General features: G+C 40.6%; 1 protein-coding gene across 4 annotated transcripts in view; it reads left to right on the top strand.

Annotated features, from left to right (window-relative positions):
* The window catches only part of kif20a (kinesin family member 20A), a 50,480-nt gene that overhangs the window by 7,572 nt on the left and 16,334 nt on the right, over positions 1-26,574 (top strand). For 3 of the 4 annotated variants that reach the window (XM_072263606.1, XM_072263604.1, XM_072263605.1), the window contains exons 2-9: positions 8,733-8,991; positions 12,909-13,028; positions 15,257-15,395; positions 15,688-15,872; positions 23,662-23,773; positions 24,286-24,480; positions 25,415-25,526; positions 26,038-26,106. In XM_072263606.1, coding sequence (XP_072119707.1) covers positions 8,743-8,991; positions 12,909-13,028; positions 15,257-15,395; positions 15,688-15,872; positions 23,662-23,773; positions 24,286-24,480; positions 25,415-25,526; positions 26,038-26,106 — 1,181 coding nt within the window. In that variant the 5' untranslated portion in view covers positions 8,733-8,742. Of the gene's footprint in view, positions 1-8,732; positions 8,992-12,908; positions 13,029-14,487; positions 14,637-15,256; positions 15,396-15,687; positions 15,873-23,661; positions 23,774-24,285; positions 24,481-25,414; positions 25,527-26,037; positions 26,107-26,574 lie in introns of those variants that run through there. The other variant, XM_072263608.1, reaches the window with a different exon arrangement.

Here is a 26,574-nt window from a genome sequence, read left to right as displayed (position 1 = left end):
GAGGTAGTAAAGAAAGGAGGGTGGACCAGCGGAATGCAGGGTGTAGAGTTACAGAGAAATGGCAGGTAGATGAATGAAGTGCAAGGTTCCTAACGAAATAGATTGACGAGTTCGTCTTTGTGCTATGAGTTTTATGCCAGCAATCCTATTCCCATGTAATCTGTTCTCTTGCTTTGCCATCGGTTCCACCCTGGTTCTCCTATCACTCAACTGTACTGGAGTAATTTACATCAACCGATTATCCTCGTACCTACTATGTCTTTAGGTTTGGGGGGTGGGGAAAGAAAGGATCGGGGCAACCTACATGGTCCTAGGGAGTTTGTCCAAACACCATGCAAACAACATTAATGTCGTATAACAGGCAGATGCAACCCAGTCGTATTACAGGGGTTTTTCAATGTTTTCTTCTGGGATGTATATTAGGGATGTGTATCGTAACATGTTTATAACATAATTATTTTTCTTTGGTGATCTGCCTCCTTGAACTTTATATTATCTTCTGAAGTGTTTGTTGGCTGTTTCACTTCTGAAAATTCTGTTTGCATGCTTGTTTCATTACTGGAGGGTTTCCTCGACCAGTAACCAGATGGCTTGTACAGCAGTTGATATGGAAGCAATTTGACAGAGGCCACCGCAAGGGAGGGAGGAAACAAGCTATAATAGAACCCACTAAATGTGCCATTCTGCCTGGAGGGAATGCTTTCATTCAGGGGAAAAATAAAAGTGTTGACTTTTTTGGAGCATGTTTATGAATAGATTTTAATTGAGTGGATGATTGTGCCTGCCTGAAATTTCCTGATGTGCATCTTAGCAGTGAGTTTTCTAATATTTTAAAATGACTCTTAAATGGAACAAGAAAAAAATCATTGTGCATGGCAACCTAATGGAATTTTGGAATCCAAAAGATGCTTTTACAAAAAAGCCTGTACTCTAATTGTTAGCTAGTTTACTAGATAGCTCTGTTCTGTTATGTTTTTACAGCATTTCTTGAATTTATGAGGCTCAATTTGTATGTGTGATTATTTTATTTATTTATTTTTTTTAAATTTTCAAATTCCTGAATCCATCCTGGTCCATGTATCAGGGATGGTTAGGCAATTTTTCTGTGTGGGTTTAAATGATGCTTAGCTAAAATTTAGCTTTGGCTTGTATGTGGTTCTGACTATCTGATTTTGTTTGGAGTTTGGCATTTTCATGCTGTTGTGTGGAGAAGTGGAATCTAACAGCAACTATTTAGATTAGATTAGATTCAACTTTATTGTCATTATGCTGAGTACGGATACAAAGCCAATGAAATGCAGTTAGCATCTAACCAGAAATGCAAAGAATAGTGTTATTTACAAATAACTATGAATAAAAATTGCTACAGCACCAATATAAAAGTACTGAGACAGTACAATATGGGTGCAATACTGCTTAGCGCTGTGATGTGAGGTTCAGCAGGGTCACAGCCTCAGGGAAGAAGCTCTTCCTGTGCCTGCTGGTGTGGGAGCAGAGGCTCCTGTAGTGCCTACTGGATGGGAGGAGAGTAAAAAGTCCATGGTTAAGGTGAGATGCATCCTTGATAATGCTTTTCGCCCTGCCCAGGCAGCATTTATAGTAGGTGTTCTCAATGGTGGGCAATTGGGTGCCGATAATTTGCTGGGCAGTTTTCACCACCCGCAGGAGTGCTCTGCGGTCTGATACAGGACAATTGCCATACCACACTGAGATGTAGTTGGTGAGTATGCTCTAAATGGTACAGCGGTAAAAGTCTGTCAGTATCCTGGGACAGAGGTGAACTTTCTGCATGCTCTGCAGGAAATAAAGGTGCTGTTGCACCACTTTGATCAGGATGGAGGAGTTCAGGGGCCAGGTGAGATCCTTGGAAATGTGGACACCAAGGAATTTGAAGCTTGATACACACTCCACTACAGCTCCGTTGATGTAGATGGGGAAGTGAGTGTGGCTCCTAGCATGCCTGAAGTCCACAATGATCTCCTTGGTCTTCTGGGTGTTAAGGGCCAGATTATTGTCGGCACACTATGCAGCCAGGTGCTGGACCTCGTCCCTGTAGGCCGTCTCGTCATCCCCTCTGATCAGGCCAACCACCGTGATGCCATCTGCGAACTTGATTATGGAGTTAGAACCATGTACAGGAACGCAGTCATAGATGAAAAGGGAGTACAGAAGAGGGCTGAGCCCACAGCCTTGAGGCACGAGAATTTGAAGCAAAATGCAGTTTTTTTTTGTTTTTTTTTTTGGAGTAAGTGATGTTCTCTTGTATCTCCAAAAATCCTTTGCTTTGATATAGAGGTCCCGTTCTCTATGAGCTGATGAGATTAATTTTGTTTCAGCTATTTTAAACAAATTCGCAAAGTAATTAAATGGATTACTTTTATGGGTTTATTCAGGCCCCAGATTTAGCTTCAGTGCTTCAAAGTATGGATGGGGGAAAATGGGGATCCTTTTATTCTTATTTCTTGGAATGAAGGTGTTTGATAAGCATGAAGAGCCACCCAATAAGATGCAATACTGTAAGTGTTTGTAAAATTGTACAGGCTACGTTGTGCCGAGAGCAGGATTATTCATCCACATCCACTTCTGGCACTATCCATCGTAACAGCAGATGCTAAGGGGAGGCCTAACTGAGTTGTTGGGTAGATCTATTCACCTTGGTGGAGAAGTCAGAGCCCAGTCACGTAGATATAAAGTAATGGTCCAAAGATTAGAGATGTTCTGGAAACAAATTCATCTGGAGGGGTTCTGGAATTTGCTGGTAAAGACAGCTCTTGAAAGAATTTGAATTGTTTGTATGCTTACGTTTTAATTGGGTAACACTGGCGAGACTAGTCCTGATTGTCCATCCCTAACTGCCTTTGTAATTTGGTGACTTGCACTTGAACATCTGGTGAAGGTACTCCCATGATACTCTGGGAGGTGGTTCTAAGATTTAGTCTCAGCAAAAAATGAAGATATTTCCAAGGCAGTTTGGTGTAAAGGAACCTGCAAGTGTTTTCATTCATGCCTACAGCCTTTGACCTTGGTGGTAAGCATATGAGTTTGGGTTACGTTAGAGGTGCCTGCATGGATAACTAGTGCATTTTACAGATGGTGGACATTCCTAGTACTGTGCTGTGACCATGTAAGGAATGAATGTTTCACATGCCAAGCAAGTGGGCTGCTTTGTTTGGGACAGTGCCGAGTTTTTGGAGCTGCATTAATTCAGGCAGCGAAGAGAATTCCATCAGGCTCCTGAGATGTGGTTGATGGGATAAATGGCTACTATAAATTGACTTTAATGTGTGATTGAGTGACGGAATTGTTTGGGGAGTGGAAAGGTTGTGGGTTGCATGATACTCGCCCTCTGACTTGCTTGGCTCATCCTGCGGATTTTCTGCTCAGTGTAAACTTCAGAAGCAGAGATGTGACCTGCAGGTTTACAGCTGAAGTGTTTGAAAGTGGAATAAGGCTGGAGACAAGGCACAGTGGGTCATTTGTATTACAAGATTTCTAACTCAATTATATTGTCATTTATATCTTGCCTCCAATTGCCACTCTATTGCCTATCAATCTCAAATGTTTCAGATTTCCAGTGCTTTTTTTAAAAAAAAAATTAATTGGAGTTTGTTTACCACATATACAGACTCTTTGGCCCATTATTTTCATATTATTAATCCATGATCCCATTTGCCTGCATTCAGACCACAGCCCTGTACTCCTAAATTTGGTTGAACTGATACCAGTTGCTCCTGTCAGGTTGTAGGTTCAAGAAACTTCTGTAATCCTGAAGGACTGCTGTCTGTTAGGTGTGCCACATTGTCCAATCTGATTAATTGGCAGAGCAGAAAGAACGCATATAAATGGAGCAGTTAATGAAGACATTGAGTTCTGTGTTCATTAGTTTTCTGCCGGAACCGATTTAATTCAAACTGTTTAGCTGAAGTCATGTTTCTGTCAAATATCTGGTCTTGTTTTGTCCCAGAAACATTATATCTACTTCCCCTGTGCTCACATCCTGCTTGACCTTGGGTTTGCTGAAAAATTTTGGAGCCTTTCAGTGCCCAGGTCTGAGTTTGAGTAATAGAGAGAGATTGCATGGAAATGGGTACTTTAACCATGCACAGACGCTAATCTTTCATTAATCCCTCTTTTCTCCATTTCCCTGCGCAATCTACTACTCGACTTCGTCTCAAAACAGGGGTTCTCAACCTTTTTTGTGCTGTGCACACCTACCATTAACTGAGGGGGGGATGTGTCCCCCAGGTTGGGAACCCCTACCCTAGAGGTAATTCACAATGGCCAACTAATTTGTTAATCCACTCGTGCTCCAGTTATTGGCTTTTTAACCCCAGTGTTTACATTCAAATGTTTCAACGCAATGCAAAGAGTAACTGGCACAAAGCTTTCTATATAAATGCTAAGACTTGGGGAAAATCAATAATAGCAAGCCTAAAATGAACAGAACTCAACACTTTAAGAGACAATGGTGATATAGCTAATTAAGAGATTCGTTTGGTTTTGAGTTTTCTGTAAGTTGCCATATTTTAATATTTTAATTTTATTTCACTTAGGTATTCTAACTTTATGTTAAAGATTGTCATTTGAGAATGTAATTTTTTTTTGTGGTAACATTCCCAAAATTCCAGTTGAAATAATTGTCTACCAGGATGCTTTCTTAGTGCTTGTGCAACTTTCACTGCTTTGGGTAGGTCACCAGCTAAAATTTAATGATAATCCTTTCCTGAGCTGGGGAAGGGGGAATTAAGGCAAAGATTTAAATGGTCAAAATGATTTGTGTAACCGCAGCAGCAGTGGTGTTTGAAGCCCTGGTGAATAGAATCCATTTATGCTCTCTGCATAGTAGCAAGTAACTGCTTCCTCTTGATTTTGAAGAACATAATCTGTGATAGGAGTGTTTACTCAAAATCATTATGTACCATCTTGAAGTTATTTAGAGCCCTCTGTTTACGTTTGGTTTGTAAGCTGATTGGGCTAGTTATAAAATGATCAGTGTCTGGCTTAACTCCAAAGCCTGTTTGGATGTGAAGTCCTGTATTCAGTGTTTGCTAACTAGGAGCATTTTTAGTATTTTGAAATTAATCATCAGTTAAAGAGGGAACTTCTGTGGCCCACTTAAACTCAATAAGTCAGTTAGAAAGCTGGCAAAGAATGCATACTCAGTTATAAGAGTTGTTATTTTTTTCATTCTTGCTGAGAATTATAAGTTTTGACTTTTTTTTACAGATATTGTGAATTATTCTGCTGACCTCAGTAATCCTCAGTAAAAGCAGTTTTTGTGTGATTTAATGACATGGGTTTCAACTGAGTTCAGTTTGAAATGATGAAGACCATATGTGACATTGAATAAATGGGTTTTGATATAAGTGCTGAAACCTTTAAGTTTACAGAATATTTTCAGTTCAGGGTGGAAGTCGAGAGCTAAATTTTGTTCTTTCATGTACACAAGGAAACCACTGATTATGTCTAGTAACACTGAGTGGTGTGCAACACTAACTTGACAGAACTTGCACAAATTTCTACTTTCATACAAGCCCTTCAAGAATACTGAAGTAATGTCGTGGCTGGAGAGTTGAGGCCTGCTTCTGTGATGGTTAACCCTGCCGAAGTCATGGCCAGGAAGTCTGAGCTAGCTGCTTTCTCCTTGCTGCTAGTATTTGCTCAAAAACTGCATGAATGCTGACATTAGGTGTGGCCAGAATTCCTCTTCTTTTTGTTGTTGGCAGTTGTTTTTGTGCCTTTTTTAGATGCACATTTAAATATGAAATCTTGAGCTCTGATTGGTTGCTTGTCCTGTTGAGCCACATGAGAAATTATTCAGCAACGTTTTCAGAGAGCCTCTAAAATTGCAGCAATTGAGGGAAATTATTTAGAATTATATACTTGCTATTGTTTTTTTTTATTCTGACCTTTTGATTCTATTCCTGAGTTTGTAATTTTCTATAATTGGAGTTTGAAAGTTGTTCTTCAATCCAACACGTTATACAAATGTTGGTGCCAGTAAACTGTAGTGGGTGTAATTTTGTGATCTATCTAAGAGCGAACTCTTGTGTTTACATGGCTTTATTTAAAGCAGGCACACTTTTGTCCTTTTTCTCAATTTCAATGCTTTTTTTTTGCCTGAAGGTAATCTCCACCTGTTCCACACAGACCTGAAGAGCTTGCGTTTTATTATAAATTCCCAGGTTCCTGATGCAGTTGGACTGAATCTGAGCTTCTAATGATGCTCAGTGATTTAAATGCCCATTTCTTTAGTTCCTCTCATCCCAAGCTGAAATATAGTCTCGTGACTGAGTTTGCACATTAACATTACTGAGAATAAAGGAGTTCTTTTAGTCTTACCCCTCAACAAGCAATGACAAGTACAGTAGCTTATGGTATTCATCTTCACAGCTAAGGGCAATGCTGTTCTGTTTCATGCCATGCTTGTCCATATATTGTATGTGCTCCATACTGTTTCCTTGCCTGGAATAAATAATGCATAACATGGATAATTCTAAAGCTTTATTCAAAAATCTTGTGCACAATGAATCAAACTTTTTTTTTTTTTTTTTTTTTTGAAAAATCCCAGTAGCTTTACCCATTTCAATGCATTGTAGACCCACTTGTCTTTTCACTGCTGAAGGGCCAGCTCTGACAAAGATACAGAATAGCAAAACTTTTGTACTGTATATTCAAAGTTAACAAACTCTGCTGGTGGTGTAGTGGCAGCTGCACCGGACTTCAGGTGGTCCCAGGTTCAAATTCAGCTGACTCCTTGCACAAGTACAGGTGTCCCCCGCTTTTTGAACGTTTGCTTTATGAAACCTCACTGTTATGAAAGACCTACAATAGTACCCTGTTTTTGCTTTCAGAAGGTGTTTTCACTGTTACGAAAAAAAAGTTCAGCGCATGATAAAAAAAATCAGTGTGCGATAAAAGGCAGCGCACGCGCCCTGAGCAGCCGCTCTCCCCTGGATTAGGAACAGCATTCTCGCCGGCATTGCTTAAAATGTGCCTGTGAGCAGTCCTTTGCAAGATGAGTTCTATGGTGTCGGAAAAGCCTAAAAGTAAGGGTGTTACACTTAGCGTAAAACTAGACATAATTAAGCGTTTCGATCTTGGTGAACGAAGCAAGGACAAAAGTGGAAGCTGAAGTCCAACTTGTGGAAGCTGATGAAGATGATGTTGAAGAGGTTTTGGCATCCCATGACCAGGAACTGATAGATGAAGAGCTGATGCAGTTGGAAGAGGAAAGGATAACAATCAAAACCGAATGAGTAATGATAAAGTATGACTTTAATTTTGAAAGGGTATGTAGGTTTAGGGGATATTTGCAAGATGGTTTGAGTCCTTACAAAGAACTGTATGATAGAAAAATGTGCGAGGCTCAGCGGTCAAGCAAGCTTTCCACATCAGCCACAGCAGACGACAAACCTTGACCTTCGACATCGAGGCGGGCAGTCATAGGAGAAGATGAGCTGTCTGCTCTAATGGAAACGGACGACGATGACACCCCATTGTCCCACCACACCAACACCCAGGTCGTGGACAGATACCGTACTGATTCGCAGAGAATGCAGCAGTAGCCGGGGAGGCACACAGTACATCTTTAAGAAAAAAGCCGAAATAAACATGTTAATTAATTAGGTGCCACCCCACACGTAAATGTCGGCCCAGATCAGAGATGACGCAGTTGGAAATCGGCACTGATCTGGGCCGACAATTATGTGTCGGGCGGCACCTAATTAATTAGCATATTTATTTTGGCTTTTTTCTTGAAGATGTGCTGTGTGCCTCCCGGCTACCGCTGCACCCCTGCGTGCTTCGCGGCAATGTATCAGTTGGTCGCCCGGAGGGTGGGGGCCACTGCACCACCCCAACCTGCGACGACTCGGTCTAACACACCATCATCAGAGTGCCTGGCGCTGAACCAATTCCGGTAAGTGATACTACGCTGTACATACATTATTTCTACTTTATATTGGCTGTGTATTTTTACGTGTTATTTGGTATGATTTGGCAGCTTCATAGCTTAAAGGTTACTGGAGAGCGCTTGCGCCGTGTTTTTGTCAACAGCGTTTGCGTGAGATTTTCTGCCGACAGCACTTGTATGAGATTTTCACTACAGAGAACAGTTCAGTAATGATTGGAAAAATATTTCTACTTTATATAGGCTGTGTATTTATCATATCATTCCTGCTTTTACTATATGTTACTGTTATTTTAGGTTTTATGTTATTTGGCATGATTTGGTAGGTTATTTTTGGGTCTGCGAACACACACACAATTTTCCCATATAAGTGGTAATTGCTGCTTCGCTTTATGACGTTTCGGTGTACGAACTGTTTCATAGGAACTCCATACCTTCGGATGGCGGGGGAAACCTGTATCACCATGCTGGGTTAAGTGTCGAGCTTGCAACTCGGCCTTGCAAAACAGGCAAATGCTAAAGTAATGGCAAAGTTGCTGCCAGATGTATCAAATGAGGTGCGGGAGGAACTTTATGCAAAGTTACTGCAAAAAGCTTGTAGTTTTTTTTGTATTTGAGACTAGTAGCTTTAAGATTTGGTTGGTTAAAGCTGTATGAATTGTTACCTACCCAAAGCATAAATCCTTTGTAACCCTTTTCTTCTTGGGTTCTGTTTGTCATGAGTGATGTAGAACTACTTGGCTTTGCACTCGTTGTGCTTTCTAAACTAGTAAGAAATGTATGAATCTTGGAATTTTTACTAAATGATTTGTATTTACAGGAGCAACTGAATGAAAATGGCAACAGGTATAATTTCTCCAAATGTGTACTCTGATGAAGAGGAGGCAGCCATTTGGGAATCAACTGCCCTGAACAGTGGTGATGTGAAAAAGCAGCTATTACCAGACTTCTCTGTCATCTCACCAACCAGCAATGTGCTAAGTTCTGATTCGGTACAGGCCTCTGCAGAAGACAGAATTAAGATCTGCCTCCGGGTTAGACCCTTCACAGAAGCTGAGCTTGAAAAAGGAGAGTCACAGGTCAGTAACAGATTACAAGATTTTTTTCAGTTTATATTTTTTCTTTTCAATTGGACATTGAATTTCATTTTATTGATTAGATGTTAAAATGATTATCCATCATTCTGTTGGGTTAGATGCAAGGGTTTTTATTTGTTTATTGAGATACAATGTGGAATGGGTCCCTCTGACCTTTCAATCCCTGTTCAATAGTTCCCTGATTTAATCCGAGCCTAATCATGGGTTAATTCACAATAACTAATTAGTCTACCAATTAACAGGAATTCTGCAGATGCTGGAAATTCAAGCAACACACATCAAAGTTGCTGGTGAACGCAGCAGGCCAGGCAGCATCTCCAGGAAGAGGTGCAGTCGACGTGAAGGGTCTCGGCCTGAAACGTCGACTGCATCTCTTCCTAGAGATGCTGCCTGGCCTGCTGCGTTCACCAGCAACTTTGTGTGTTACTAGTCTACCAATTAGTAGGTTTTTGGGCTGTGGGAAGAAACCAGAGCACCTGGAGGAAACCCATACTGTCACAGGGAATTAAACCCTGGTTGGTGGTACTATGAGCATAGTTTTAACCACTGCGCTACTGGGCCATCTGAAATCTGCTGGGTACTTTGAAGACGTCTTGCTTCGTTCTACTTGGTGCCCTCTCAACCACCATCATTTAAATCTGCTATGGTTGTTATAATTTGTTATTCTTCTCTTTGGACAGTTTTTTTTATCCACCACAGTGATGGTGAGCAAGAAAGCTTGACAGTACTAGTTGCATACTGAGGAACAGCAATTCAGTCTGGCTTATTGAAGAAACATTGCTTGGGAAGTCGGAGTACAGAGTATCTATATATGAAATACCTCACTAGTTCTGTTGAAGAAGAACAAAATTAAGTTGGACACTTTAGCAAGGAGGAGTTAGTTATGGGAGAAATTAACTGTTGGATCTCCAGGTGAGGCTAGAAGGATTCACTTGTCTATTATGGTCACAGGCCAGCAATCAGGATAGAAGATTCAGACTGAGGTCTTTCAAAATTGTAAATGTGCAGTGAGGTTGTTGAGACCCTCCTAGTCAGGAGGGTTTGGAATGTCTCAAGGAATCTCAGCTGGTAGGCAATGGCTGAGAGGAATCCATCTCTGAGAGGTGTGTGGTGATCATGATGTAGATTGTTGTGCATAGGAATAGTTTCAAGTAGGAATTTATTGACAGCCATCCCACAAAGAATGTGGTTTGCCTGTGGAGATTGTAGTTAAACAGGAGATTTGAGGGAAGAGTCAGCACCTTAACCTACGCATGCATGTTTCACGTAATCAGAAAACACAAGGAAATTTGCAGAAAAGCAATACATGGGAATAAGGTAGCTGCAGATGTGTGTTTGCAGTGAGAGTGAATGTTAACAAAAGAGAATGCCTTTGGCAATCCAATGCACATGAAGGGCATTCTTCAGAAATAGGAAATTTGCTGCACTAACTGTTTGGATTTGGAAAGTAATAGCTGGGAATATGACTTGTGCTGAGAGTCAACAGACAAAGTAGGAGATGTATCATTGTGAAACACCAGATGAAATATTAATTACAGGAGAATCTGCTGGAAGTCATTACAAGGTTGTGGATCAGATCTGCAAAAAAAAGCTCGTATGGCTTGTAGTGAAGAGTTTATCCTCAAAGTTCAAAGTAAAGTTAATTATTAGTACATGCATGTCACCACATACAACTGAGGTTCTTTTCCTGTGGGCATACTTGGCAAATCTATAGAACAGTAACTGTAAACGGGATCTGTAAACTAAATGTGCAAGTGACACCCAGGAATTTAAAGTTACTGACCCTCTCCACCTCTGATCCTCTGATTACTGGCTCATGGACTTCTAGTTTCTCTCTCCTGAAGTCTAGATAGATACTTCATCAATCCCAAAGGAAATTAGTGTCACAGTAGCAAAACGAGTGCGTTGCTTGAAATTCCAGCATCTGCAGATTTCCTCGTGTTGACGAGCAACTATAGGCCAGTTAGCTTAACATCTGTAGTTGGGAAAATGCTCGATGCTGTCGTTAGGGAAGAAATAGCGAAACATTTAGAAAGGAGTGGTTCCATTAGACAGACGCAGCAAGGATTCAGAATGGGCAGGTCCTGTTTGACAAACTTACTGGCGTTCTTTGAGGACATAGTGCAGTGGATAGAGGGGAACAGGTGAATGTCGTATACTTGGATTTCCAGAAGGTGTTCGATAAGGTGCTGCACAAGAGACTTACAAATAAGATACGGATGCATGGAGTCGGAGGAAGTGTATTGGCATGGATAGTGGATTGGTTAACCAATAGAAGGCAGAGAGTTGGTATAAATGGGTGTTTCTCCGGTTGGCAATCAGTGGTGAGTGGGGTGCCGCAGGGGTCAGTGCTGGGCCCACAGCTGTTTACCATTTACATTGATGATTTGGAAGAGGGGACTGAGTGTAGCGTAGCAAAAATTGCTGATGACACTAAACTGAGTGGAAACGCAAATTGTACGGAGGATGTGGAGAGTCTGCAGAGGGATATAGATAGGTTAAGTGAGTGGGCCAAGGTCTGGCAGATGGAATACAACATTGGTAAATGTGAGATCATCCACTTTGGAAGGAATAATAGAAGAGCAGATTATTATTTAAATAGTGAAAGATTGCAGCATGCAGAAGAGGGACTTGGGAGTACTTGTTCATGAATCACAAGAAGTTGGCTTGCAGGTACAACAGGTTATTGAGAAGGTGAATGGAATGTTAGCCTTCGTTGCTGGAGGGATTGGATTCAAGAGCAGGGAGGTCATGCTGCAACTATACAGGGTGCTGGTGAGGCTGCACCTGGAGTACTGTGTGCATTTCTGGTCTCCATACTTGAAGGATATACTGGCTTTGGAGGCAGTGCAGAGGAGGTTCACCAAGTTGATTCCAGGGATGAAGGGGTTAATCTATGAGGAGAGATTAAGTCATCTGGGACTTCTGGAGTTCAGAAGAATGAGAGGGGATCTTGTAGAAACATACAAAATTTTGAAAGGGATAGATAAGATAGAAGTAGGAAAGTTGTTTCCATTGGTAGGTAAGACTAGAACTAGGAGACATTACCTCAAGATTCAGGGGAGAAGATTTAGGGTGAAGATGAGGAGAAACTGTTTTTCCCAAAGAGTGGTGAATCTGTGGAATTCTCTGCCCAGGGAAGCAGTTCTTCACTAAATATATTTAAGATACAGTTAGACAGATTTTTACATAGTAGGGGAATTAAGGGTTATGGGGAAAAGGCAGGTAGATGGAGCTGAGTTTATGGACAGTTCAGCCATGATCTTATTGAATGGTGGGGCAGGCTTGATGGGCCAGATGGCCTATTCCTGCTCCTATTTCTTATGTTCTTATATGCAAGTATTAGAAGAGAAGTAAGATGCCTCCAACAGTCTGCTTTCAGTTCCTTGGTCTTATTGACATTGAGTAATTGACAGAATAATTAAGTGAATGTTGACAAAATGTATAACTGTAGAAAAGTAGGAATAGTGTTAAAGGAGATGCAACATAGTATATACAAGTGTATGTATATCTTTTACTGAGTGTGCCAGGTGATATTGTGATATGACCAAAGTTGTAGCAAACATTGGTGTTTAGTAGTTACTACCTTCAATAAGAGATTCTATAAGTCCCGTCTTTGACCATGCAAGGAACAACACAAGAACTTTCATGTGCTCTGCTTGTGAATGTATTGGCTACCTCTTTTTGCAAAAGTACTTAAAGGTATTTAAATTAAAATTTGTTTCATCTGTATGCACACTTGGCATTTTATAGAATCTAATGTCACCACAATGTTAAACCACATAAGCAAAGATTGTTATTTCAAAGGAGCCCATTTGGAACTGAGTTAATTTTTCCTTTCTATCTTGTTTTAATACTTGAACAGTTTGTCACTCGTAGGCTTTCTGAATTTTCCACAGGGCTGTGTTGTCATTGAGAATTCTGAAACGCTTGTACTACGTGCTCCAAAGGATTCGTTTGCTATGAGGAGCTGTGAGCGAGGAATTGGGCAGGCCGTGCACAAATTTACCTTCTCCCAGGTTTGAACTAAAATTAGCTTTATTTAATGGATCAGGTTAAACTGATCAGAAGTGAGATATCCGCTATCAGTGCTTTCATGACTTTACTGGAATTGATTTGTTTGGCTTTTTATTTCCTCATTCTTGCTGTCCTGTTTGGTGCACAGTCACCTCATTTAACTAGAAAGGACAATGAAAGGAAAAATAACAAACCTACCTGCTAGACTAGTAAGAAAATAGAATGACCTTGTACAGCATGTTAATTTGTTGCATATTATGGTTGTATGTTTTGGTTGGTATGCTGACCTTGTTAGAGAATCTCAAGTTCACAGAACATTTTGTATCTGCCTTACTATTGTTAAGGAACAGAATAGGGTCCTCTAATGCACCTCCTTTTGTTTCTGTCCACTACTATTGGAAAAATATGCTGCGGTTTCCTTCAGTGATTCCCACTGACTGCAGCTAATTTGTGAACTTTGAATGCCATGTTGTCTGTATTGTTCTGATTTCAAAACATTCAATTATAATTAATATTTTTTTCAATTTCCTGAGTAAGCACAAGAAGATATGAGCAGTAGCAGGCTACTTGTTCTGTCGGACCTGTCCTCTCACTCAATTTAATCCTGGCTCCTCTGCCCCTGTCCTCGACTCTTTTGTGTTACTGTCACATCGCCCAGCGTTTGCTGTGCTTTCAAAAATGAACCGTCCACTACCATGTCTTGCAGTTATGCTCCTGCATTTGAGACTCTGCTACCTTGTAATCTACTTCGTTGTTGCCATCTGACAATCTTACACATTGCAAAAGATTGCAAATGTTGTTTTTAAATTATGTGCTTGGTGTTATCTCAAGCATATAACTTTCACTCTTCCCAATTCACCATTATGTGCCTTGCCGTATTGATGTGGGCCATCATGGTCTTATCCATGACTGTGGTTGTTCATGGTAAATTTTTCTATAAAAGTGGTTTGTCATTGCTGCCTTCTGGGCAGTGGCTTTATAAGTTTGGTGACTCCAGCCATTACCAATATTCAGATATTGTCTGGCATTAGTGATTGTGTAACCAGGACTTGTGATATGCACCAGCTGTTCATACAATCAGCCACCACCTGCTCTCTTGGCTTTACATGACTCTAGTCGGGGGGCTAAGCAGGTGCTACACCTTGCCCAAGAGTAACCTGCATCCTAGCGGAAGGAAGGAGTGCCTTCTACCTCCTTTGGTAGAGAAGTATCTCCACTCTGCCACCCATCCTAACTGATATGATTGAACAAATTATTCATTTAGGAAGCATAAGGATTGTCAAATGGAAGTAGTCTGGCTCCTCCAAGTTTGTTTTCTGCTTTCCTGATAGCTATATTACAAGGATAGTAGAATTGATTTAACATAGCTGAGTCAATGTTATGAGTTGAGGTAAGACTTATTTCTCTCCTTCGGTTATGATGAGGATCTTGGATCTGAAATATTAACTGTTCTTTTCACAGATGTAGCCTGCTGCTGAATTTTTCCAGAATTTTTTGTTTTTATTTGATTTCCACCACCTACCATTTTGTTTTGATTTTGATTTATTGCTCAAGTTGCCTGGGACTTCTCTCTAAATTAGGTGTGAAATTGTGTTTTCAAGGTCGAGCAGGTAGGTGTACCTTTGTTATGTCAATGGCATGGTCTATGCTGAATGTTTGATCCAGCTTTATTCTTGTTTCGATGTAGCAGTTTGGTGCTATAGAGTAGCTTTCTAAGTTACCTTAGAATCTAAGAATCCACCATGCTGGAATCACACACAAGCTAAAGCTGATGAGCATCAGGTTCCCTTGCATTCTGAATGACATGTAGTAGCTTGCTATTGTTTTTAATGATAGCCTGAAAGCTTCATACTCATTGTTATTGATTCCTCTAGTTATATTTTTATTTCATGTTCTTAATTATATTGAAGTTCCTAACTGCTATGATGAAATTCAAATTTATTCTGATGTTTGATTGTTAGTTCAATGACTATTCAGTTGCTGTTCATAATCTAATCTAATATTGCTCATAACTTAAATACTTTGAAAATGCTTTTTACTTAGGGCAGGGTGGATAGAAATTGATGTTTTATGGACATATTAAATCAGATTGTTGCAGGATAGTCAAATAATAAAATAGCAACATATGGTATTAAGAAAAAAGGCAACCATTATCAATTCCTTGTAAGTAAAAGCTTGCAGTCCTAATTAACAGAAACAAAACGGATGCATTTTGGGTTTATCTCTTCAGATATTTGGTCCTGATACAAGCCAGAAGTTGTTCTTTGATGTTGTCATGAAGAATCTAGTAAAAGAATCCCTGGAGGGGCAGAATTGCTTAATTTATACCTATGGTGTATCAAACTCTGGAAAAACCTACACCATTCAAGGTAAAATAAGTAGTCTGTTTTGCTGTAAATGGAATTGCATTGAACTTGCATGCAAGGGTTCTGCATATTTTGCAAGAGTGAATGTCAGGAATACGGAGGTGATGGTAATGGCAGTTAATTCCAATGTTTAAAATTACTTTAGATACTTGAAATACGTAAAATGATGGGGGTTTAATGCAGGCAGCGGATTAGCATAGATGGGCACTGGTTGGTATGGACAGGCAGGGATGAACGGGCTTGTTTCTGTGCTGTATGTTTCTATAATTCTGTGATTTGGATCCTCTATTTGTAGGCACCAGGCAAGACAATGGGATCTTGCCACGGTCACTGGCAGTAATTTTCAACAGCATACAAGGTAAACTGTATCCTAGGATGGACCTAAAGCCTAGCCTCTGCAACGATGTAATCAAACTGGATGACAAGATGGTGAGGCAAGAGGAGTTGAAAAAACTTTCTTTACTGGGCATTGTTCGAGAGGTCAGTTTTGAATTTTTACTACATCTGTAGTTAGTGCTTAAGGCAATGTCTTTTAGTTGCTCCATTTGCTAGGCCATTCCTGAGTTCAATAAGCATTTTGTGCTGAAAATGCTTGGTCTTTCATGGTGCTTTTCAAAATATGATGCCATGATGCATGCTGGATTTGTACTTGCTGTGCATCTTATTTTTGTAATCCACCTCATTTCCTATCACTTATGCAATTTAGGGCAGGATACAGGTGTAAATTTGTGATTTTAAATTTGTTGACCTGCATTGAACATTATTTCTATCATGTATTTGAAGCTTCTCGTATAGAATAATAGATGCTATAAAAATTAAATGGTGGTTCTGTCTGACCAACAGGTGAACGGCAATTCCAATCCCACTCTGAACCCATATTCCTTTATTTCCTCCCTTTGAGTATTTATCTAAAATAATTAATGTTTGGAAAGTATTCAAAGAAACCGGATATGTAAGTACTTGGATAGGTGGGGATGGATTGGAGATGATCATCATGGCTTTGTGCATGGTAGAGCATGTCTAACTAATCTTGCAGTTTTTTTTTTTTGAGAAAGTTACCAGAAAGTTGATAAAGGTGAAGCAGTGGATATTGTCTACATGGACTCTAGCAAGGCATTTCTTCCACAAGGTCCCAGATGGGAGGCTGGTCAAGAAGGTTCAGTCAGTTGGCATTCAGAATGAGGTAGTAAATTGGATTCATTGGAGAAGCCAGAGAGTGGTAGTAGATGGTTGCCTCTCTGACTCGAGGCCTTTGAGTAGTGGTGTGCCACAGGGATTGGTTAAAGGCATCCATTAGTCTTACGAGACCATGGATCTGCACCTGGAAAGTCTTCACTCTCCAGAGCGCAGGCCTGGGCAAGGTTGTATGGAAGACCAGCAGTTGTGCATGTTGCAAGTCTCCCCTCTCCACAACGCCAATGTTGTCCAAGGGAAGGGCATTAGGACCCATACAGCTCAGCACCAGTGTCGTCGCAGAGCAAAGTGTGATTAAGTGCCTTGCTCAAGGACACAACACGTTGCCTCGGCTGGGGCTCGAACTCACGACTTTCAGGTCGTTAGTCCAATGCCTTAACCACTTGGCCATGTGCCCACACACTGGATTGGTTATTATTCATCATTTTCATCAACTACATAATGTACTGGGTGGGCACAGGAGTACATTCAGCCAGAGACTCATTTCACTGAGATGCAACACAGAGCGTCATTGGAAGTCATTCCTGCCTGTGGCCATCAAACTTTACAACCCCTCCCTTGGAGGGTCAGACACCCTGAGCCAATAGGCTGGTCCTGGACTTATTTCATAATTTACTGGCATAATTTACATATTACTATTTAACTATTTATGGTTTTATTACTATTTATTATTTATGGTGCAACTGTAACGAAAAGCAATTTCCCCCAGGATCAATAAAGTATGACTATGACTATTCAAACTGTTGATGTAAGAGTAAACCAGATCAGATTTGTGGATGACACTAAGATTGGGGGTGGAGTGGACAGTGAGATTGGCTATTAAAGCTTGAAGCAGGATCTGGACTAGCTGGGGGAAAATGAGCTTAAAAAGTGGCAGATGGAATTTAATACAGATAAGTGTGAGGTCCACTTTGGGAGGACAAACAAAGATTGGACTTAAACACTGAATAGTAGAGCACTAAAGAGTGGAGAATTGACAAAGCGATCTGGGAATACAGATCCATAATTCCTTGAAAATGGTGTCAAAGGTTGATGGGGTTGTAAGGAAAGTTTTTGTCATATTGGCCTTCATAAATCAAAGTACTGAGTACAGGAGATGGAATGTTGTGATGAAGTTGTATAAGATGTTGAGGTCTAATTTGGAGTATTGTGTGTAGTTCTGGTCGCCTCCCTACAGGAAGGATGTCAATAAAATTGAAAGAGTGCAGAGAAAATTTACAAGGACTTGAGGACCTGAGCTATAGGGAAAAGGATGAATAAGTTAGGACTGTATTCTCTAAAGTGTAAGAGAATGAGGGGAGATTTGACAGAAGAATACAAAATTATTAGGGGTAAAGGTAGGATAAATGCAAGCAGGCATTTTCCACTGAGTTTGGGTGAGATGAGAACTAGAGGTCGTGGGTGTTAAGGGTGATGGGTGAAATGTTTAAGGGGAACATGAGAGATTCTTCACTCAAGGTGGTGAGTGTGTGGGTCGAGCTGCCAGCGGTAGTGGTGGATGCAGGTTTGATATCAACATTTGAGAGATTTTGGTAGGTAAATGGACGGGAGGGGTATGTTGGGCTATGGTTCGCATGCATGTCAATGAGACTAGTTAGATTAATATTTTAGCATAGACAAGATGTGCTGATGGGTCTGTTTCTGTGTTGTAGTGTTCTATGATCTATGTTGAGGTTTCTATTGTAGCTAGAGGTCTATTGGAATAAATAAAACGTGAAATAAATTGCAAGAATAGATGTTACATTGGGATCTTATTAATTGTGATTATTTATAGATCTATAGACCAGTGAAGATTGATAGTGGGGGAATCTAAGAAATTGCAGGTGTAATTGCAGCATTTACTTTATTATTGCTATTACTGAAGGTTGGTGTTTGCCCTTTTGTGAAGGAAACCCTCTATATAAAATTAGCTTTTATAAAACACCCAGCATTCAGTATATTATTGCGCAAGTAAAATATATGGAATGGCGGCAATAATATTGTATGCCTTGAAGATGGTTTTGAACATTCTAAAGCACTGATTCCCAATCTTTTTTAGCCTTATGCCCTCCTAAAACACTTTCATACTTGTGCCTCTTGGGCACAATATGCTTTCTAGGGCCCCCATAGTGTAAAAAGTATCTACCATATGCTAACATGAGAAAAATGCGTTTAAATTTTTATTTGTCTTCTAAATCTACCTTGCACAGTAGTTATGCACTGTATAGCAGCTTAGATATCAATATGATTTTTAGCAAGAGTTGAAATATCTGGTTCTAGTTGTGACAGCAAAGGGTGTGTAACAAGGTCTAGCCCACTTCTGGTTTTTTTTTTTGTGTGTGTGTGGTTCATTGCATTAAAGCCTCTTTTAACAAGGTAGGAGGATGGAAATGCAATGAAAAGCAGTTTGGCACTTCTCCAAAGACCAGGAAAGTTCACTTGACAGTGTAATGACAAAAGCTGGCATTTTTGAAGAGTGGTTTTTTTTTTTTTTTTTTTTTTGCTTCATTCTGAATTTTGATAATTTCTTGCAAGCTCTGTTCCTGTTCTTCCACCTCGCAAAGAAATGGGTTAATTACACAGTCCGGAATTTCCAGATCGTTCAAATCCCTGAATCGATTCTGAAAATCCTTCTTGAGTGACTGCAGGTGTAAGCAGTACTCTTGCCAATCACTGTCAGTGATTTTTTTTTTTTTTTCTCCATGCAGGGAAGCTGGGAACCCAATGTTTTGCTTTGTTTCCAATTTTCTGATAAAAGTGCACTTTTTGCCTGGTTTAAACTGAAATTCTTGCCTTGGAGTTTCATATCTAAAAATGTTCAATCTGTCATACAGATTAGCTCATCTCCACGTATAAGTTCAGTCTTGTTTCCCAAGTTGTCAACTTTGAGCAAAAGTTCAACCAGTGTCAAACAGATCAAAGAAACGTTTTAAGCAGCAGCCATTTGATAGTCAACTCACTTCAGTGTAAAGAAGCAAGCATTCAAATTCCATCATTATCTTGGCATAACTGGTGAAATATTCTTACCAGAGTCATGTTTGAAAAAATTTGCTGTCTGAGGTTTCTGGCTGTGAGATGTTGACGATGAATTACACAATAGGTTGCAAACAGACTCGGAATTTCTTTTTTCATAAATGCCACTAAACCAGACCTGTTATATATGGACAACACACATCAAAGTTGCTGGTGAACGCAGCAGGCCAGGCAGCACCTGTAGGAAGAGGTGCAGTCGACGTTTCAGGCCGAGACCCTTTGTCAGGACTAACTGAAGGAAGAGTGAGTAAGGGATATGAAAGTTGGAGGGGGAGATCCAAAATGATAGGAGAAGACGGGATGGGAGGGATGGAGCCAAGAGCTGGACAGGTGATTGGCAAAAGGGGATACAAGAGGATCATGGGACAGGGGGTCTGGGAAGAAAGACAAGGGGGGGGGGTACCCAGAGGATGGGCAAGAGGTATATTCAGAGGGACAGAAGGAGAAAAAGGAGAGTGAGAGAAAGAATGTGTGCATAAAAATAAGTAACAGATGGGGTACGAGGGGGAGGTGGGGCCTAGCGGAAGTTAGAGAAGTCGATGTTCATGCCATCAGGTTGGAGGCTACCCAGACAGAATAGAAGGTGTTGTTCCTCCAACCTGAGTGTGGCTTCATCTTTACAGTAGAGGAGGCCGTGGATAGACATGTCAGAATGGGAATGGGATGTGGAATTAAAATGTGTGGCCACTGGGAGATCCTGCTTTCTCTGGCAGACAGAGCGTAGATGTTCAGCAAAGCGGTCTCCCAGTCTGCGTCGGGTCTCGCCAATGTATAAAAGGCCACATCGGGAGCACCGGACGCAGTATATCACCCCAGTCGACTCACAGGTGAAGTGTTGCCTCACCTGGAAGGACTGTTTGGGGCCCTGAATGGTGGTAAGGGAGGAAGTGTAAGGGCATGTGTAGCACTTGTTCTGTTTACACGGATAAGTGCCAGGAGGGAGATCAGTGGGGAGGGATGGGGGGGACGAATGGACAAGGGAGTTGTGTAGGGAGCGATCCCTGCGGAATGCAGAGGGGTGGGGGAGGGAAAGACGTGCTTAGTGGTGGGATCCCGTTGGAGGTGGTGGAAGTTACGGAGAATAATATGTTGGACCCGGAGGCTGGTGGGGTGGTAGGTGAGGACCAGGGGAACCGTATTCCTACTGGGGTGGCGGGAGGATGGAGTGAGAGCAGATGTACGTGAAATGGGGGAGATGCGTTTAAGAGCAGAGTTGATAGTGGAGGAAGGGGAGCCCCTTTCTTTAAAAAATGAAGACATCTCCCTCGTCCTAGAATGAAAAGCCTCATCCTGAGAGCAGATACGGCAGAGACGGAGGAATTGCGAGAAGGGGATGGCATTTTTGCAAGAGACAGGGTGAGAAGAGGAATAGTCCAGATAGCTGTGAGTGTCAGTAGGCTTATAGTAGACATCAGTGGATAAGCTGTCTCCAGAGATCCCACCACTAAGCACATCTTTCCCTCCCCCACCCCCCCTGCATTCCGCAGGGATCGCTCCCTACACAACTCCCTTGTCCATTCGTCCCCCCAATCCCTCCCCACTGATCTCCCTCCTGGCACTTATCCGTGTAAGCGGAACAAGTGCTGCACATGCCCTTACACTTCCTCCCTTACCACCATTCAGGGCCCCAAATAGTCCTTCCAGGTGAGGCAACACTTCACCTGTGAGTCGACTGGGGTGATATACTGCGTCCGGTGCTCCCGATGTGGCCTTTTATATATTGGCGAGACACGACGCAGACTGGGAGACCGCTTTGCTGAACATCTATGCTCTGTCCGCCAGAGAAAGCAGGATCTCCCAGTGGCCACACATTTTAATTCCACATCCCATTCCCATTCTGACATGTCTATCCACGGCCTCCTCTACTGTAAAAATGAAGCCACACTCAGGTTGGAGGAACAACACCTTATATTCCGTCTGGGTAGCCTCCAACCTGATGGCATGAACATCGACTTCTCTAACTTCTGCTAGGCCCCACCTCCCCCTCGTACCCCATCTGTTACTTATTTTTATGCACACATTCTTTCTCTCACTCTCCTCTTTCTCCCTCTGTCCCTCTGAATATACCTCTTGCCGATCCTCTGGGTTCCCCCCCCCCTTGTCTTTCTTCCCGGACCTCCTGTCCCATGATCCTCTCGTATCCCCTTTTGCCAATCACCTGTCCAGCTCTTGGCTCCATCCCTCCCCCTCCTGTCTTCTCCTATCATTTTGGATCTCCCCCTCCCCCTCCAACTTTCATATCCCTTACTCACTCTTCCTTCAGTTAGTCCTGACGAAGGGTCTCGGCCTGAAACGTCGACTGCACCTCTTCCTACAGATGCTGCTTGGCCTGCTGTGTTCACCAGCAACTTTGATGTGTGTTGCTTGAATTTCCAGCATCTGCAGAATTCCTGTTGTTTGCTGTTATATATGGATATTGTTGTACAAGAAATTGTGTTCCTAATCAGAATATTTTTATCCTCAATGTATATTTTGAACTTGTTGATTGATTCTCTGATATTTGTTCTTTTTTCAAAAGAGAATCTCTTAAACTTTTCAATTTTTGATGAACTACATATGCCATTAACAATGCCTTGTCTCACACAGTTGACTCATCCAGTTGTATCCCCAATTCTGTTTTTGGCTCTATGCATAGTTAATGTTCAATGTCTTCACTTATTTCATCAATACAATGAGCTGTAGAGTAGTTACTCAGCAATTGATTTTAAAATACTAGTATCTGTTTTGAGAACATTGAACACTTTTGATACAGCAGGCATTATTAATCTTTCACCAATTGTATGAGTTTTCCACACTGTTATTTTGGAAATGTTATAAGAAGCAATGAGACCACCATCAAGGCAGTTTTTGGCTTTCTTGGCAAATGACTCTAGTGTACAATGCTTTTCAAATGTTGCTTTCATCTTCTGGAATTGAGTAATACCATAAGTAACCTTTTCAGGGTGTCTTTATGGAAATATTCCTGCAATCTTGATGGTTTTGTGGCTTCTTTAGAGAGTACAATATTACAATTAAGACAGGTGTTGCTGAATAAAACCATACTCCAGGTAATACAATTGTATTGACGCATTTTCTGTAGTTTCTGTTTCTCAGCAGGATTAGAATCCAAGGCTTCACAGCCTTCAGACTCAGATTGTGCTGTACATATTTGTCCATTGTCAAAAGAGCTTAATTAAAGTTTAAAAAATAAACGCACCACCTGTAAATGTGTATCAGATGTTGATGGCAGTGAGTAGACATGGATGGAATGATGGTAGTGGCATGCAAAGGAATGAGGAGAAGGTGAAGACTATCACAACAGCCAAAAATTATGTTGACAAGGAATCAATTGGAATCTTAGTTGGAATAGAGCTGGTGTTTGGCGAGCTACCGTTATGTTTATACTATTCCAGTTAATGCGATTGACCAATCACGTAAGGTCTCATAATCCCCAAAGATGGGTTCTTGACTGCACATATGAAGCAGAGACCATTTAAAACCCTCCAATTCGAATCCTCTGGCTCGGCTGCTAATTTATACATCCCCAATAGTGTCTGTTTGGTAAGGTCTGATGAGATTGCCAAGTTTCAGACTTGTTGTGATGACGAGTGCTCACCACTTGCAGAGCTATGATTCTTCCTGTGCTTTGCTGTTGTGTGTTTTATTTTTATTTGAAGTGCTTGCTCTACTAGTGGTCAGTCAGGTCTCATTCGTCAAGTTAGGGTGTTGTTCTCTTTCCCACCCCCAAGAATCTCGAAAGCCCGACTTCTATTTCCCCCAAGGCACATAACAGCATCCATTGGGAATCACTGTTCTAAAGTATGATCAAATAGAAGTTGGATTACTTGCTCTTGCAGTAGGATAAATATGGTATTTATATAAAAATCACTATTGTTAGAGCTTTGTTCTGCTCCTTGATAAATGTAACACATTGCACTCTGATAGTTTAGAAAGTGAGTTTTCCTGAAATAAGGTAAAGTTCTGCTGTCTTTTCTACTCTTTAATATATTAAAGTTGGAAATTTCTTAATGCTTTGTGCTGAACACTTTGTTTCTGATCCTGGTCTACAATCATTTTTACTTAGGAGGATATACAGACTCCAATGAAAAAGAAATCAGAGTTTAGCCTAAGGGAAGGCCTCAGCTGTAATTCTGATAGTGGTATTGGGGGCATGTCATCTGTCAGTTCTTTAGAAGGTAAGAAGGTCACTCATTGAAGGTGATTTGTAAGAAGTGACCAGTGTTCACTTCTCTTGCATGTTGTGTGATTTGCCATATCATGCCAATAAGCTTTTGTAGTGCCGAATAAAAAGAATCTGCATATATCTGGTTAAATGTTCTTGGAAAGCATTTAACATTTAATGAATAATATTTTGAAATCAAATGCTGTTTTGATGACTGATTTCTTGGCAAGCAAGTTTTTTTGCTTTTGAGGAAGATCCCACAGATAATTGATATATGACCAGTTGTTAATTTTTGCTAGGAGGATGAATATCTGCTGAGATTGGGGGTGATGGGGTGGGATGGGGTGTTCCTTGGTTTCACAGGATGCTTGATGTACTTTTGGGGATTTTTTAACTGCTTGCTGTATGTATGTACACAGTTGAGATTGCATGCTCACTTCTATGAAGAATGCAGCCATCACTATACTTTGCTAGCTACTAAAAATCTTCACTCATTTTTCTTTCTTTTCACTTGCTCTCCCCCAGAGACTGCATCCCGTTGGGCTGATCATGATACAGTTGTTCTCCAGCAGGGGGAGCACATCCAGTATTCCATTTGGGTCTCCTTCTTTGAAATTTACAATGAACTTGCCTATGACTTGCTGGACACTGCTACTGCAAACCATAAACGACAAACCTTAAAACTATGTGAGGATAAAAATGGAAACACTTACATAAAAGGTGATTGCCCTATTCTGCATATGGCTTTTTACCTTTGTGTTTACATTTTTGGAAGAATATGGTTCATCCATGGTTTTTTTTGTCTTAAACCTGGTAAAAAGGGAGGTAATGTGCTTCTTATGGCTCATTACTTTTGTTTACATTTTTGGAAACGTATGTTCATCCTTTTTAAACACTCAAAGGAAGGTAATGTGCTTTTTAAAATCAGTTATGGATGTAGTAAATTGAGAATATGCTGACTAGTACTCATCTGAGAACTTCAAACTTTATTGTAGGATTGAAATGGGACAGCTCTTCACAGGGAATCATTTCATTGCATGATCTTTGTAATAATTCCTTGCATGTGACTACTTGGCCTGTTCTGATTATGTGCTACAGTGAGGGTCCTGCATGCAAAGTTGGGATTATTTCTGGACTTTATTTTAAAGTTCTTGAAAACGTCCAAAATGTAACCCATGAATATTTAGATTTGTATTTGTATGCCAAATATTAGCATGTGGGCTATTCAGTGTCTTGTGGGCAGCCTCAGGAGAGATGAAGGTTATGGGAGTGAACCCAGACGGCAAATCCGGAGTGGAGCCCCTATGGTGGCTGGATGTCATTGACTATCCTTCTGGCAGCTCCTGCGGTCAAGCTGGTGGCAAATATATTGCTTCATAAGCTTTCCTTTGGACTACACTGGTGAGGCCGAGAGGGGGATCTTGACGACTGGACATCTCAGGTTCTGTTCAGGCTTGTGGTGATCATCATCATCCATTGTCCTTCAAGACAGATGCTAACCAACATTCTCTGCTGATTGGATTTCAGGATGAAATTGACAAAAATAAGGCCCAACAGTTTAAAAATTGATTTGGAAACAAAACCAATTTCAGAAATCGTACATGTAATCACTCAGATTTTAAACTGTTCATTGATGAATTAATTTTTTTTCCAGATTTGACCTGGATCAATGTGGGTGATGCAGAAGAAGCTTGGAAAATTCTTAAAATAGGCCGTAAAAACCAAAGCATAGCGGCAACGCATGTGAACCAGAATTCCAGCAGGAGGTGAGTGCATTTGTTTAGGATTTTTACCCTTCACTGCTTTAGAAATGGCTACTGTGGCTTGACTTGAAAAGTCTGAGACTGCATTGGGAAGTACATAATCACCCCGATCTTGATTCCCAAAAAGTGTTCCCATTAATAAACATCCAGGGCTAATGGTTCTCTAAAGGTTTGTCTGTTACCTTGCTCTTGTGTGAGGTTTACTTCGTGTGATTTTTAAAATGTATTTGTGCAAGGTAATGTGCTTTTTAAAATCAGTTATGGATGTAGATTTTTGACTTGGTGGTTTAAAATTCCAAAGTTATCTACAGCTCAGACTTTAAACTTTGTGCATCAATCTTTTTAAACTTAATTCCTTTAAAAGCATGATTAGATTTAATTTTTTTTTATTGTGAGTGAAGATTGAGTAGAAGGATTTAAAGCACATTGGCTGTAACACCTGTATCTGATATACAAGTCCATGGATTTCACTAAGAAAATATGAGATCTTTATTCTCCTCATTCTTGTTTCCAGTCACAGTATTTTCTCTATTCGCATAATTCATGTGTCCGAAGATTGGAAATCTATACTACAAACAAGCGAGTGAGTATTAATCAATGCGATCATCTTTAATTCTCCTTTGACATGTCTGATCAATAAATACCTGTGGTATTCTGCACTGCCAGAAAGCAGTTTTGACTCTGTTAAAGCACAATTCAGTGGAGGGGGAAGAAGGGGAGATGATTTGTAAATTAGGCTGTGGTACATTATATAACTCTTTCTTCAATTTTTGAGTGTTCTCTAGTCTATTTTTATCATTATTTAAAAAGTAAAACAATTTGGAAATAACTGATTGGACCTTGAATTGGGAATCAAGTGTATATTTTACATTGTGTTAAATGGAGGTTCTACAGCAACATTTGTGTCTGTATTGCATTGTATTCAGATTACACATGTCAATGTAATGGAAGCACCAGACTCGGTAGGAAAGTATCATGTGAAATTAGATTCACAGCCAGAATTGCAGACAAACATAAGGGTTTTAAAAGAATGAATTCTATTGTATAATTT

This window comes from Mobula birostris, chromosome 7 (genome assembly GCF_030028105.1).
Source record: "Mobula birostris isolate sMobBir1 chromosome 7, sMobBir1.hap1, whole genome shotgun sequence".
Classification (NCBI taxonomy): Eukaryota; Metazoa; Chordata; class Chondrichthyes; order Myliobatiformes; family Myliobatidae; genus Mobula; species Mobula birostris.
This window is presented reverse-complemented; position numbering and strand designations above follow the sequence as displayed.